The sequence below is a fragment of the Netta rufina genome (assembly GCF_964035555.1).
Source record: "Netta rufina genome assembly, chromosome: 25".
Taxonomy (NCBI): Eukaryota; Metazoa; Chordata; class Aves; order Anseriformes; family Anatidae; genus Netta; species Netta rufina.
In genome coordinates, this window is record NC_140149.1 from 1,566,614 (window position 1) to 1,579,247 (window position 12,634).

General features: G+C 43.6%; 1 protein-coding gene across 1 annotated transcript; it reads right to left on the minus strand.

The window, feature by feature from the left end:
- Positions 1-8,878: 8,878 nt before the first annotated feature.
- KCNJ1 (potassium inwardly rectifying channel subfamily J member 1) lies at positions 8,879-9,994 on the minus strand (the record flags this gene model as incomplete). Its single annotated transcript, XM_084301552.1, has 1 exon — positions 8,879-9,994. One exon carries the CDS (start codon positions 9,992-9,994, stop codon positions 8,879-8,881), a length of 1,116 nt encoding a protein of 371 aa, XP_084157678.1.
- Positions 9,995-12,634: the final 2,640 nt, after the last annotated feature.

Below are 12,634 nucleotides of genomic sequence, written 5' to 3' on the forward strand. Positions count from 1 at the left end.
AGAAGCAGGCTAACTTTGCAATGCTGGAAGCCCTAGGGATGATAATGGGGGATGTCCCCTCCCAACACAAGTTTCTGGGACAAACCGAGAGAAAATAAACAAGGAATGTGATGGTACTAAAGCTACTTTTTGCTTTTCCCAGGAGGACAAGGCAGATGGAATTCAAGTATTTCAAGCTTAAATCAGAAAGTTTACAAAACAGATGGTTGGAATCATGTGATTGTGAGCCATGAGGCAACTGGAATAGCAGAAAATCATCTCTGCATTGAAGTTAAGAACTCAGACCTCACCAGGAAGCCCTGCTCCCATTGAAATGAGTGGTAATTTAGCTATTATTTTCTAGCGGTGTAGTGTTCACCCAGTACTTCTGTTCTGCTCCCCAAGTTCAAACATTTAATGGGATCTAGCTTAAATATGCAAAACTAGAATTAGCTTTATATGTCACCGTCTCTAAGTGTTGCAGCTTATAGAGTAAGTAGAAGCTGTGATGGCCTCACAGTCTCAGAGCTCCTTTGGCTGGGTTCTATCCCACAGGTTTTTATATTTGAGATGTACCTGCCTCAGTGTCTGCATATCAGAGGAACCTGGAATGGGAGAACAAAAAGTTATTCTTACTGCTTAATTACAGATATCAGGTTTAGAACCTGCTTTCAGTTATATTTTGGAAAAGCCTTTTTATTCCCACTCAATCACTCCTTAGTCCAGAGGATGAAGGCCCTTCCTTAAGCACTTGTTAGATGTTTTAAGTTAGGAGATGCCAAATTCTTCCTGTGTCAAGCATCTGAGATGCTATCTACTCATAGGCCAGCTGTGAATGAGAATAAAGGCCCACAGAAGCCATCGTCTATACACATACGTGGCAGACTTTCCTTGAAAGCACCTGGCATTATCTGAAACTGCTTACTGATTTCCTACACCTAAGAATTATATTTGAACCCTGAAGGTCAATTTCTAAACAACCGTGGGTTTCTAACAGGCATCTTTGCAATGGAGAGGGATTTCCCCATTCTAAGACGTTCCCTTTAGTAAAGAGGAAGTGTTTATATAAATTATTTATATGTATGTATTATTCATATATATATTACAGTATGAAAATTGTTGTCATTAGGAAAGGAAGGATTTGTCATTCTTCTGCCCAGCAAGCGTCTCTGATTTCCAGTCTTAATGAGACATTAACTACATGGGAAATCTGCTATAACTTCTGTTGGTGCAAATATTTAATAGGAAGCTGGATTTATCTGATAATATTTCATACACGTTCTTAATGTTCACAGTGACAGTAAATGACTATGCCTGAAGCTTTGTATTAAAAGCACTGATGAACCCAGCTGCTGTTTTCCACCCCTACTATCCCAAGCAAAGAGCCATTGGTCTGCAGATTCTGGGTTAAATGAGCCAGCTTCACTTTATTATACTATTACAATAACAGATTTTTACAAGCTGCCTTGTTATGCTGATATAGTATTTTTAATGACATCTGTGAAATTAGTTTGTTAGACTTCAGCCCGCTTCCTAACAATGTAGGTTCTCCCACATCAAACTGAGTGTTGCTGCATTTGGTGCTAATTAGAGCTGTAGTCTAGAGGCACATCTGAGACTGTGGTTTATAAATTCACTTCAAAGACCTTATTTGTATACTTTTGCACAATACCTAGCATAACATATATTATGATTTTCATCTGTAAAAGCAGAACTTGCAAATAAAGCTCACGCTTTTCTAACATATTAGAAAAGAAATGAGACTAAAAGAACTAATTTAACCTACATATTAATATTTTCATCTGTAGAAGTAGAAATCCATGCACATAAAATTCACACTTTTCTGTCAGATAAGGAACATCTCAGAGATCTTTGACAAAATTCTACTCTTCAGGCTCCTAGATTAGCAAACAGACCCCAATATTAAACCTACTATAAAGAATCTCAGGTAAGAAGGAAAGGCAACTTTCTGAGGCCACCGTAACATCCCTCATCAGCTCTTCACCTCACATTCATCAGCAGCAGGGAAGGAGCTGCCCCCACCAAGGCCTCGGGTGAGCAGGTGTGTCAGTGAGGGCCAGGTGTGCTTGCAGCTGAGCAGCCACTTCAACCAGTATGAATGGCCACAGCAAACACACCGAAAGGTCTGCTGGGCAGGGCAAGTGTTCTTGGTGAGGGGACTTACCTGCTCCTTATCCCCATAGCTAGGGAGCAGGCCAAAAAGGAGCTGTGTTTCTTACATTCGGTTGTAACTGCTAAAGGAGAAGGAGCACAGGGACTCTGGCAGTTCGATGCACAGCTACTTCAACACAAGAGGTTTCTTCTTCCTTTCCAGGAACTGCTGCAAACTTGTTATTTGCTTTGGCTTTTTGTTAGCTTTCTGTCTCCTGGAGCTGGACCTACTTTACCACCCTCCCTGCTGCTGCAAAGCCCTGTGCGCCAGAGCCAAGGAGCCCACGCAGCAGCCCTGGGTGCGGAGCCCCACGGGGAGGGCAGTGCTGCCCAGCCCTGGAGTGCCAGCTCTGGGGTCCTGGTGCCCCCACACAGAGGTAGCAGCTGGTGCTGGAAATAACCCAGCCCCTGCTTGGGTTCTGGGGGCCAACATACCACAGCCATGAGCTAAAACAGACTGGAGGGTGTTTCTGTTTCAGGCAGCTGTTCCTCGTGGAGGGGTTGAACCTTAAAGCTCTTGTGCCTCAAGTCTGGGGCCACCACAAAACCCACAGGCTGGGGGTACCCCAAACACTGGGGTATCAGCACCACGACCCTGGTGAGGATAATCTGGGGTGCTGGGACCTGCCTTAAGCCACCCCAAACCCTGGCGGAGTGTAGGGGGCACTGAGGGACCAGTCAATGGATGCTCATCTTCCAAGTGAAGGGGAGATGAGCCCCAAACTACCCAGTGTGGTGGTTGGTGGCTACCCCATTCCAACGAGCCTCTCCTTGCCTGTCCCACAGCCCCAGCTGCTTGTGCCTGCTCCCCTCCGGGCAAGGGGCATGTGGTGGTCAGCAGGGGGCACTGGGCAGTGACCTCCCCTCTGGGTGCTGGTGAGGAGGTTTTGGTTGTGTTGGTAAAGCTCCCAGCACAGGAGCACGAAAGTTCATAATTCGGACTTCTGGAGACACCATCCAGTAACATAATGGTTTATGAACATTGCTATGGTGGCAGCAAGTCCTCTGTGCAAGTTTCTGTAGGCTCTGCAGTGCACCAGAAACACTCCCAAATCAGAGGGTGGCTGCAGCTGAGCAGGCACTTGTGGGCACTGTTGCAAAACTAACACAGACCTAGAACTCAAGGCTTTCCCAAGGTGGCCTGTTTTGCTGCCTTTTTTTTTTCTTCTTCTTCTTCTTCTCTTTTTTCTCTCCAGCTGGGGAAACTGAGGCTCTAAGCAGGGAATGCAACTTGCTTGGAGTTGCAGAACAGTCACAAAAGGAATATAAGTCTCCCCAGACCCAGCCTCGCCATTACTAACCTGCCTCACCTACCGTAAGATCTGCTAAGGGTGCTTTAGGTGCCACTGCAGACGTGATGTTTACAGCCCCCAGCCCTCCACTTACACATCACCTCTGAATTCATTGCAGTGAATTAAGTCTCCCAACACTTCTGTGAAGTGGCTAAATATATCCAGCGAGCAGAGCTCATGCCAAAAATAAGTCACTAAATGCATTAAACTTTGTGTAATAAAATAAGGAACAGTTCCAATAAATTCTTGCTTTGCTCTTTCAAGATTGCCACGGTTCACACTGTTAACTTAGCTGCGCTGCCAACGTGAAGCTCAGGACTGCCTCCTGCTCAGTCTCCCGGTCGGCTGCGGAGCTGATCCGGAGGGAAGGGGTGCCATCCAGCGGCCGAAGGACAGAAGACAGATCCTCGTGGATCGCTCAGCTCGGTCTGACAGCTCCCCTGCGTGGGCTTTAGCATCCTAGCCTGCCCCGGGGGCGGGTTTTCTTACCAGTAACTTTTCTGCAGTAACTTCGTCTCTGAGCTGCAGACCTTACGTGGGATGTGGCCACCCGGGAGAGCGAGGGCTTTAATGCTTTCTGTGCTTAAAGCTGGCTAGCAGTTTGCAGATGGGAAGTGGAAAAAGGTTGTCTCATTTGTAGCCTTCCCTTGCCTGTCCAGCTCCCTGGAATGGGGAGAATTTGTCTTCCTCGTGCAGCAGAGAGTTTATTCAAGTCATGAGCTTTACCAGGCAGATGTTTCCACCACAGGAATGTCAGCTTGGCCTCGGGAAACATGTTGTGTATTCTCACAGCTGCAGAGAGAGGGCTTTAGCCTTCCTCATTCTTGTCGCAGTGAAATCGTCACAGGGTTATACTTGATTTAGGACCAGTGACAGTGCTGTCACTGAGAGGTTCCCCAGGCTGCAGCAGCAAGCTGTGGGCACAGATTCACTGGAGGGTTTAGGATCTTTCTCTGTTTCCCACATCCCTGCTACAGCAGGGGCTCTGCTCACATTCCTTCCATTGTGCTGTGGTTTCCCTCTGCTTGTGTGGGGAACAAGCATTGGGCCTACACCATGACAGTTCAAGGCAGGGGTGAATTGAAGGGGGCAAAATAAAAGGGAGAGGGAAATAAAGGCTCTCCCCAGCTGAATTCACTTGTGTCTAACCACATCAGTTTGGTGCCTGGGGAGAGGAAGGAGGCTGTGACACCTCAGCTGCTCTCATTTGTGTTGGGGCTTTGCACACTGCTGACTCGTTTATGGGCGAGTAGTTGAGTTTACAAGAAGCACGTACATGCAGAAGTCATCTAGGCAGTTGCTGTGAGCTGGTTAGCACTGGTGTGCCACATTCCCACGATGCAAGTCAGTATGAGTATCTAAACAGTTTGTCAGGGTTTGTTTTATTATTATTATTTAGGGGGTCTCTTCACCCATTACTACCAAAGGGTGTGTGGAGACAGCTAACTAGCACGTCAGTTTACTAAAAGCAGTTATTTTAATTCATGGCCCTTTCTCCAGCAGTCAGCGGGATGCCATATTCATTTGCCAGCAGGAGGGTAAATCTATTTCAAAATGATTGAAATATTATGCACAGCTTGAATGAATGTTTAAAATAAATACAGTAGAAGAAACATGTTGTCTGTGAAATGAGAAGATAAATTAAGTTTAGTGTAGACACATTATTCCCAAGCTTAGCTGCTTGGCTAGCACTTTCACAGCTAAACCCTTTAGGCCTTAATCCAGCAGTAAGTACATGGTCTGGTTTCCTCTCCTGAAGAGAAAGAGACTTTCTTTGCTTTATACCAACCCAGCTGTTAGCCCCTGCATCATACTCCACTGTGTGGAAAGGACTAGTTGTGGAAAGGGCTAATTGTTTCTGCTACAGTATGGACAGATTGCAGACTGGATGGACAGGCAAGGAGGGAGAAGAGAACCATAAGGCTTTAGAAAAGAGTGCTGTGGAGAGGCAAAATGAAATGCTGTCATGGGTAAAGAAACCAGTCTTTGTTTTCCAGTATCGGATCTGTGGTTCCCTCCAGCCACTTCTGCTTAGCAAGATTAAATTTATTTTCATCCTCTTAACTGAACTTTCTTTTAATGGCAGTACGGGTGACAGCCCCCAAAATAGATTTCCTATGGAGTCTGTCCTGAGTGGCACTGTGTGCGGTATGTCTCCCGATAACCTTTTTTCCCTGCCCTGGGACGTTATCTCTCTGGTGACAAACAGCCCTCTCTGGACAGAAAGAGGAAATTCCACTCATTGTTCGCTTGCTGCTGGGCTCTGGCTGCAGGGCTCTATCTCCTACTGTGGGCAGGAGGCAGTGGCAGGCGTTTCCTGAGGTGACAGCAAGAGGGTTTCACTCCTAGATTCCCAGTTCAGTCCCAGTATGATTCCTCTCCAAGTAAGCTTGATAGCTCAGCCATGGTCCTGTCAACCTGGAGTCTGTCCCCATGGTGCTGTCCCTGTTCATGCAGCAGCCAGTTCCACCTTTGTGGTGCTAAAAAGTGAAAGAACACAATCGCCTTTTGGATACTGTAGGCAGCAAGGCAGTTGTTGAGCAAGGCACAACCAAACTGTCAGAAGGTGTGAACATCAGAACATCAGATGGCATTAAGACTAATCAATTGCTAACAGCAATCAGCTGCGATTCAGACTGAACAATCCTTGCAGTGAGATCAACTGTCTTCTGTTTAAGTTGTGGTAGCTCTACATATTTCTAGGCACAGAATAACATCTCACACGCATCGTATAGAGGCCTAGGGGAAAAGGCTAGGAAAGCTGTCTCAAGAAGAACTTAGAGACTTAGGATTGTGAGATAGCTTTCCAAGGGAGGTGCCCAAGTGCATTGCTTAGAGATCCTTTAAGATTTAGAGGATGTGCACTGCCCTTGGACAGGCACTAGAGTAGTCTTTGATTACTTTTTTTTCCCTAGCACTAGCATTGCAGACAGTCTTTCATTAAAGAAAACAGGATTCATCCCTGTCACCTCACTGTCAAAGTGGATTGGACCATTTAAATGGATTTATGATAGACTTGCTTTTTCTGTGCAGTAAAGACTAGCTCCTTCAGTTAGGGGCATGTTGGTGTGTCTCTTCCCCCAGGGGTGAGGGGTGTGACTTGTAAGCCTTGAGTGCTGACAGTACTGCTTTCCAGGGAAGTTACACACAGGCAACTATGCAGGAAGTCTGCAAAGGAAATGTAGCAGCAGTTATGGAAGGGCTGAGAAGCACTGAAGTAGCCTTTTGGTTCAGACAAGCCTGGCACTCCTGAGACTTCATTCCACTTCCCTGTTCCCTCCTAGATTTCTGTGGATAGCCACTAATCACTCCCTGCTTGTGCTTTGCCGTGCCACTCCATGTGGGGGATAATTACTGGCTTTCCAAACAGACAGTCTGCGAGGCACTACTGGTCGGGGGGCTCAGATGCTGTGGTGATTGGGGCTGTAAAAGTAGTTTTACAGTTGGCAGTGCTTGAAAGACTGCAAAATCAGTACACTTGAGATATTGGGCAATGTCTGTGAATTACCTCAAAGATTTCTGCTGGCAGTCGCAGCATGCCCTGCAGCCAGCCATCAGGCAGCCGTATTTAGTGGTTGTGACCCATGCTGGTAACAGAGCTTTGTGCTGGCCTTTCCACCTAGAAGTGAATATGGGTGTAACAGCCGTGCCTTGAAGAGAGGAAAGACTGAGACAGTTGAGAATTGGCTTTTAAAGTGCTTTAGTGACATACTTGTTCTTAACATTGTTCTTTGTACAGCCAAAGTACTTTGTCCCACGTTACAGATGGCAAATAGGAAACACAGTGATTTGTTCTGAACCAACAAAGGGGTTGATGCTACACGGGGGCTGAGACCTGAACAGTCTTGGTTTCCAGATGTTTATATTTCTACTCTCACAGTCCATTTATTTACAGAATTGTCTTATCATTTGACTGCTTAATTCTCCCTTTCTTTAAAAAACACTCAGTCCAACAGCATTTAAAAAGGCCTTTCTATTTTACCACAGTGGTGAAAACAGATGAGATGAATTACATCACTGGAAGAGTTCCCATAAAAACTCCCTCTTTGGTCTGCCACTTGGACTCTCAGCAAAAGAATTAGTTGGGAAAACAAAAGCTGTGAGGATGTGGAAATTCACCAAAAAGCTATTGAAGCATCTTGTTGTATATGAAACTTAAATGTCAAAAATTGTACCAGGGAAATGTTCACCACAACTTAGCTACCACTGAGCAGGACTCATTTGCTACAGAGGTGCACATTTTTCTGCAGTGAGATGAACCATGTGGAACTGAACCTGAAGGTGGGGGACGGGGATGGGATGGGACCTGTGAATCTTTCCTGTGTTCTTGTTTTAAGAAGACTCATTCTTCAAAGAAAGAGATCGTTGGTATTTGTTTTATGTTGTTGTTGTTGTTTGTTTGTTTGTTTTTGTTTGTTTGTGTTTTTTGTTTGTTTGTTTGTTTTGAAGGATACATCTATTGCTGGGAGTTTCCTGTCTTTTCCCAGAGAATTGCTTTTCTGCCAGACATGAAGTAATCAATGTATTCATCTCCCCACTGTGGCTCACCTTCTTTCTGGACAGTTGTCTTCAGACATTTCCGATATATCACAAGTAGTCACCTCCTGGGGGAAATGGAGAGAAGAGTATCTGAAGGATGATGCACGAATAAGCTTCAAGATTCCTCTTCTCCCATTGTGGTTGTCTCTGCTTCTGCTTGTTTTTCACCTTTTACTTCTTCTACATTTAGTTATTTCCCTGAAAGGAATCAGAGGCTTTCACAGAAGAGAAGCTTTTTTTTTTTTTTTAACTAAGTTGTAGATGCAACAGGATGGTCCAAGCCAAGCTTTGTTGTTTCAACTACCTTCCCAAGCATGCCCCATCCCTTAGTGCTCCATTTCTGTAGATGTACCAGCCTCAAAGAAAGAAGGGATTGTTTGAAAATATTTGAAAGTGCTCAAGTAGTTTGGAGCCAAAGAGTCTGCTTTTACAGAGGACTTTGGCAACCAGAAACATACATTTTTTTTTTGAGATTTTGGCTCCTAAGTCCCTTTGTATTTTTTTTGTATTTACCTTCTGTCTCTCCTTTTCATGTTCTCATTCTGACTTCTGTGCATCTTTAGCATTATTTAAAGTTTCTCTCCATCTTTTCAGGCTTTTTAAGACTTGCATGCCTCTGAGAACTTAGGTGAGTTAGACACTCCAACTTAGCAGCTTCATAAAATGTCCCATAGGTATAAAAATAAAATTAAAAATTCTATTAAATATATAGCATAGTTAAATAGTGTTCTGGAGATCACTGTGTGCTGGTCCTCTTTGATTTGAGGCTTATGAGAAGATAAATGCTGTTTTAGAGTTAAAACAAATCTGTGTTTCTTTTTTGTTTTACTAAGTTATTAATCTTCTCAAGATTGAATTCATTATGAAAAGAGGTGCAATCTGGTAAATATTTGGAGCTACATTTTTGTGTCACTGGTTTCACTGCTTTCTGACAAGACAAAACCAGGATTGTCATAACCTTTCTTCTCTTTGGCTTTAGCTTCTTTCTCATTGTAGAGACAGAAGGCACAGTGTGGAGTCTCCACAGCCACAGTCTTGCTGAAGTTCTGGAAGTCTACTCTGTATTTCCCTTCTTTGGTCTTGGACACAATGGGAGCAAAGCGATAACCCCAGAGCACCTCTTCTGGGATGTAAGACGTCCTTACTTGACAGGTAGCACTGGTGGCTTCAACAGTGCCATCTAAAAACACCACCAATTCAAAATCTTGCTGCAGAATGGTTTCTGCTGCCGTGTGGAAGAATGGACTGTTCTTGTCTATGATATGATAAATAGTTAATGGGGAAATGAAGAAGAGATTCTCATTGCCGGCATCAACTATAAATTCTATGTTGACCTGGTCCAAAATGATTGTCTCACCTTCTGGGGTGATGGTGGTCTTCAGGAGTTTTCCATAGATGTGGCTCCCAATTAGCAGACTCTTCCTGAGGTTTGCTACCCTTATTAGCAGGCAGAGCTTCCCACCACGTTTGCTGATTACAGCATTCTTACTGAAGGTGATGGTCTTAGCCCGGTTTTTGGACCTTGATATCTTGGCCAAGATGGCACCACACATAAAGGAATTGATGATTACACCCAGGATAGACTGGAAGATGAGCAGGAAAATGGCGGTGACACATTGTTCTGTGACACATCTGAAGCCATAGCCAATGGTTACCTGGGTCTCCAAGGAAAACAGGAAGGCTGAAGTCAGACCATTGATATTCTCAACACAGGGGGTGTGATTTATGGAAGGGTTGAATTCTGGAAGATCTTTGTGTATGTAGGCCACAACATACCAGAGGAGACCAAAAAGAAACCAGCTGCCTAAGAATGCTGAAATGAAGATAGTCATTTTGTATCTCCACCTCAGATCCAGAATAGTTGTCCATATATCAACCAAAAAGACAAACCTTGACTGCTCTACATTGCCAAACTCTATGTTGCACCTTCCATCTTTAGAAACAAGCCTTGCTCTTCGCCGGCTTCGCTCTGTGATGTGACTGGTAAAGCGTTTCCGGAGGTAGTTGAACATTCCCTCTGCTGATAGGGCTCTGGAGAATAAGAAGTAATAAACATTATGGGTAATGCAGGTCTCATTTACCTGCAGGCAAGAAGTAAAGCCTGCCGAAGTCTCAAGACACTTGCTTAGGAAAAAGTTACATCATTTGCATATTTTCCCTTTGCTACTGGGGAAAAGTTCCAGTAAGTATATGAGGAAACTAACAGATTCTTGCCTAAGGAGCATTCCAGAAAAAAAAAATAAAAATCATTTTGGCTTGCTCAGTAAACTCGCAAAACTTTGAATCAGTCAACTGTTAACATACTCCACTGCTCAGCTGAATAAGCGGAGGCATAGAGAAGCAGCTGACTTCATTGTGGACATGAATTGGGAGAGCAGGTGGGAAGTGGCTGAGTTTTGAGGTTTTTCTGCCTTCTAGAAGATGAAGTGGGGACTAAGAAGTACTTGTGTGCATACATCAGCATTAGGAGACCCTGAATGTGACACAGACAGTGAATTTAGGAAGAAATAATAGAGGGTGCAGAAGGTGTAATCAAGACAGGCAGATGCAGTTATTTTTAGCATATTTACAGACTGGGTTTGAGGGCATGAATTTCAAATTCTGGAAACACAAAAGCTGGGACTATTAGGTCAGAATAAAGTAAATAATTATATTCCAGCAACAGAAGTGTTGGATGTTTCCTCACCACAAAGGTAATGCTAAGACTAAAAGGGTCAGATTCTGAAATCCATCCTTAAAGGAAAATGTAGCTCTGTGTCCCTCTTAATTTTGTCCTTTGACTGACCATGTTAACAAGAGACCCAGACAATATGAGTCATTGATGGGGAAAATAATACAGATGTGTTCAGACCGGAATTTGGATCAGCCTACATTTGGGAAGTTCCCAGATTTGGAGTTATTCAGACATGCAGGCGTGGGGTGAGGTTGATCCACTGTAGAGTTAGCGATTGCTGTGTTCGGAGGCTGATCTAGGGTCAGATTTTGACCCATATCTTAGGAATGTTCTTAGAAGAAATAATTCATTTCAGAGCTGATCACCTTCAAGCATAAAATGTGTTCCTTTGCCAGAGAAGATGTGTTAGATTATCTAAGCCACCCTGGAAATGTACCCTGTATGCCTATTTATTTAGCCTTTTGTTAAACAAAATTCTTCTTGTGTAGCTGAATTTCACTATGTTCTGTAATCACATTTCTTGGGGGCAAAATGCTTCAGCTTAAAAAAAAATCAAATTAAAAACGTGAGGGGAAACTATTCTTCTTGGTGACTCACACAAAGGATGCCTTGAGTTTACCGCATCTCTAAGGGCATAAAGTCCCCAGCCATGCAGAGACTTGAACGTTTCAGGGACCTGCAGCTACTGCTTGCTTCAGAATGAGGTGGCAATTAGTAGTGCATCTCAGATAAGGTGGTGCTGGGGACTTTGTAACTGTTTGCTATTGTTTTGTTGTTGTTTTGCTGCCATTTTACCCTTCCCAATAAAAGGTGGCATTGAACACTTACCAATAATTTTTGAGATGCAAGCTAAAGATGCTACATTACTAACCCTGTCCTACCCTGGCTTCCATTTTTGCTAGGTGCAAAATACTTGAACACAAACCGTAGTAAAACCGACTGCCCAATTTTCACTTGATTTCAGTGGGAAATATGTGCTTAAATACCTGCGGGAAGAGCTGCTGAGCTGCCTCAAGCCTTGATATCCTCTATCCAGAATGGGAGTAATCCATAGAAATATGCAGTTGATTACATATATTGACATGAGTTGTTTACTGTGAAATTTGTCTTATTTAGATTAAGCAATTTAAATGTTAGGTAATTGCCTATGCCAGTTGTACAGCTGACTCCTAATTGCCAGTAAAGGAAGAGTATGAACCCTCTGAGGAGCCACTTGTCTTGTCTCCACACTTACGAAGTAATAAGCTGTTCTTTGGCAAATCTTTCTTTCATTTACTCTGGAGGCATCTAGATTGACTTGGAGAAGCTGCCTATTGTTTTAGCTGGCTAAAACAAGTCTTTCCGTTCGACGTTATGCTTATGGGGACCACAGATTACCTTTTGATACAGTAATCAGTAGCAAAGGGAAAATATCAATAAGTAAAAATTAATTACATTTTGTAAAGCCAGAAGTAAATTCTGTGATTTGATGTCCTTGCTTGTATTTGTTTCTCTCCTATATAGCTACCTTTTTCTGCACTTACAGTGAAACCACCTTTCTCTGCTTATTAAACTTAGGATGACAAAAATGAAGGTCATTTGTAATGTAGCTTTTCACTGTTTAAAACTTTTGCTGTTAATTTATTGGTTGTGACTGTAGCTGACAAAGGTTAAACTTTAAGCAGGTACCTGAGGAAGGGGGAGAATGAGGTCAGTTTCTAAACAATCCTCAAGTTTTATTTTCTTGACGCACTATTAATGTGTTCATGTTAATGCATACTTTGGGGGGGGGGGGGGGGGGGTGGAAACACCATTAATGTGCAACACACCATTCCCAGAAATGTTCCAGTGTTTAACTCCCCTGTGTATGGAAATGTGCAGCTTCAGCTGTCATTGCTATTCATTTAATCTTTTTTGGCAGCAATGTGGACACTGTCAGTATCTGAACAGAGGCGGTGCAAAATGCCCAGATGCCACACCCTGTGCATCTTACGCTGCA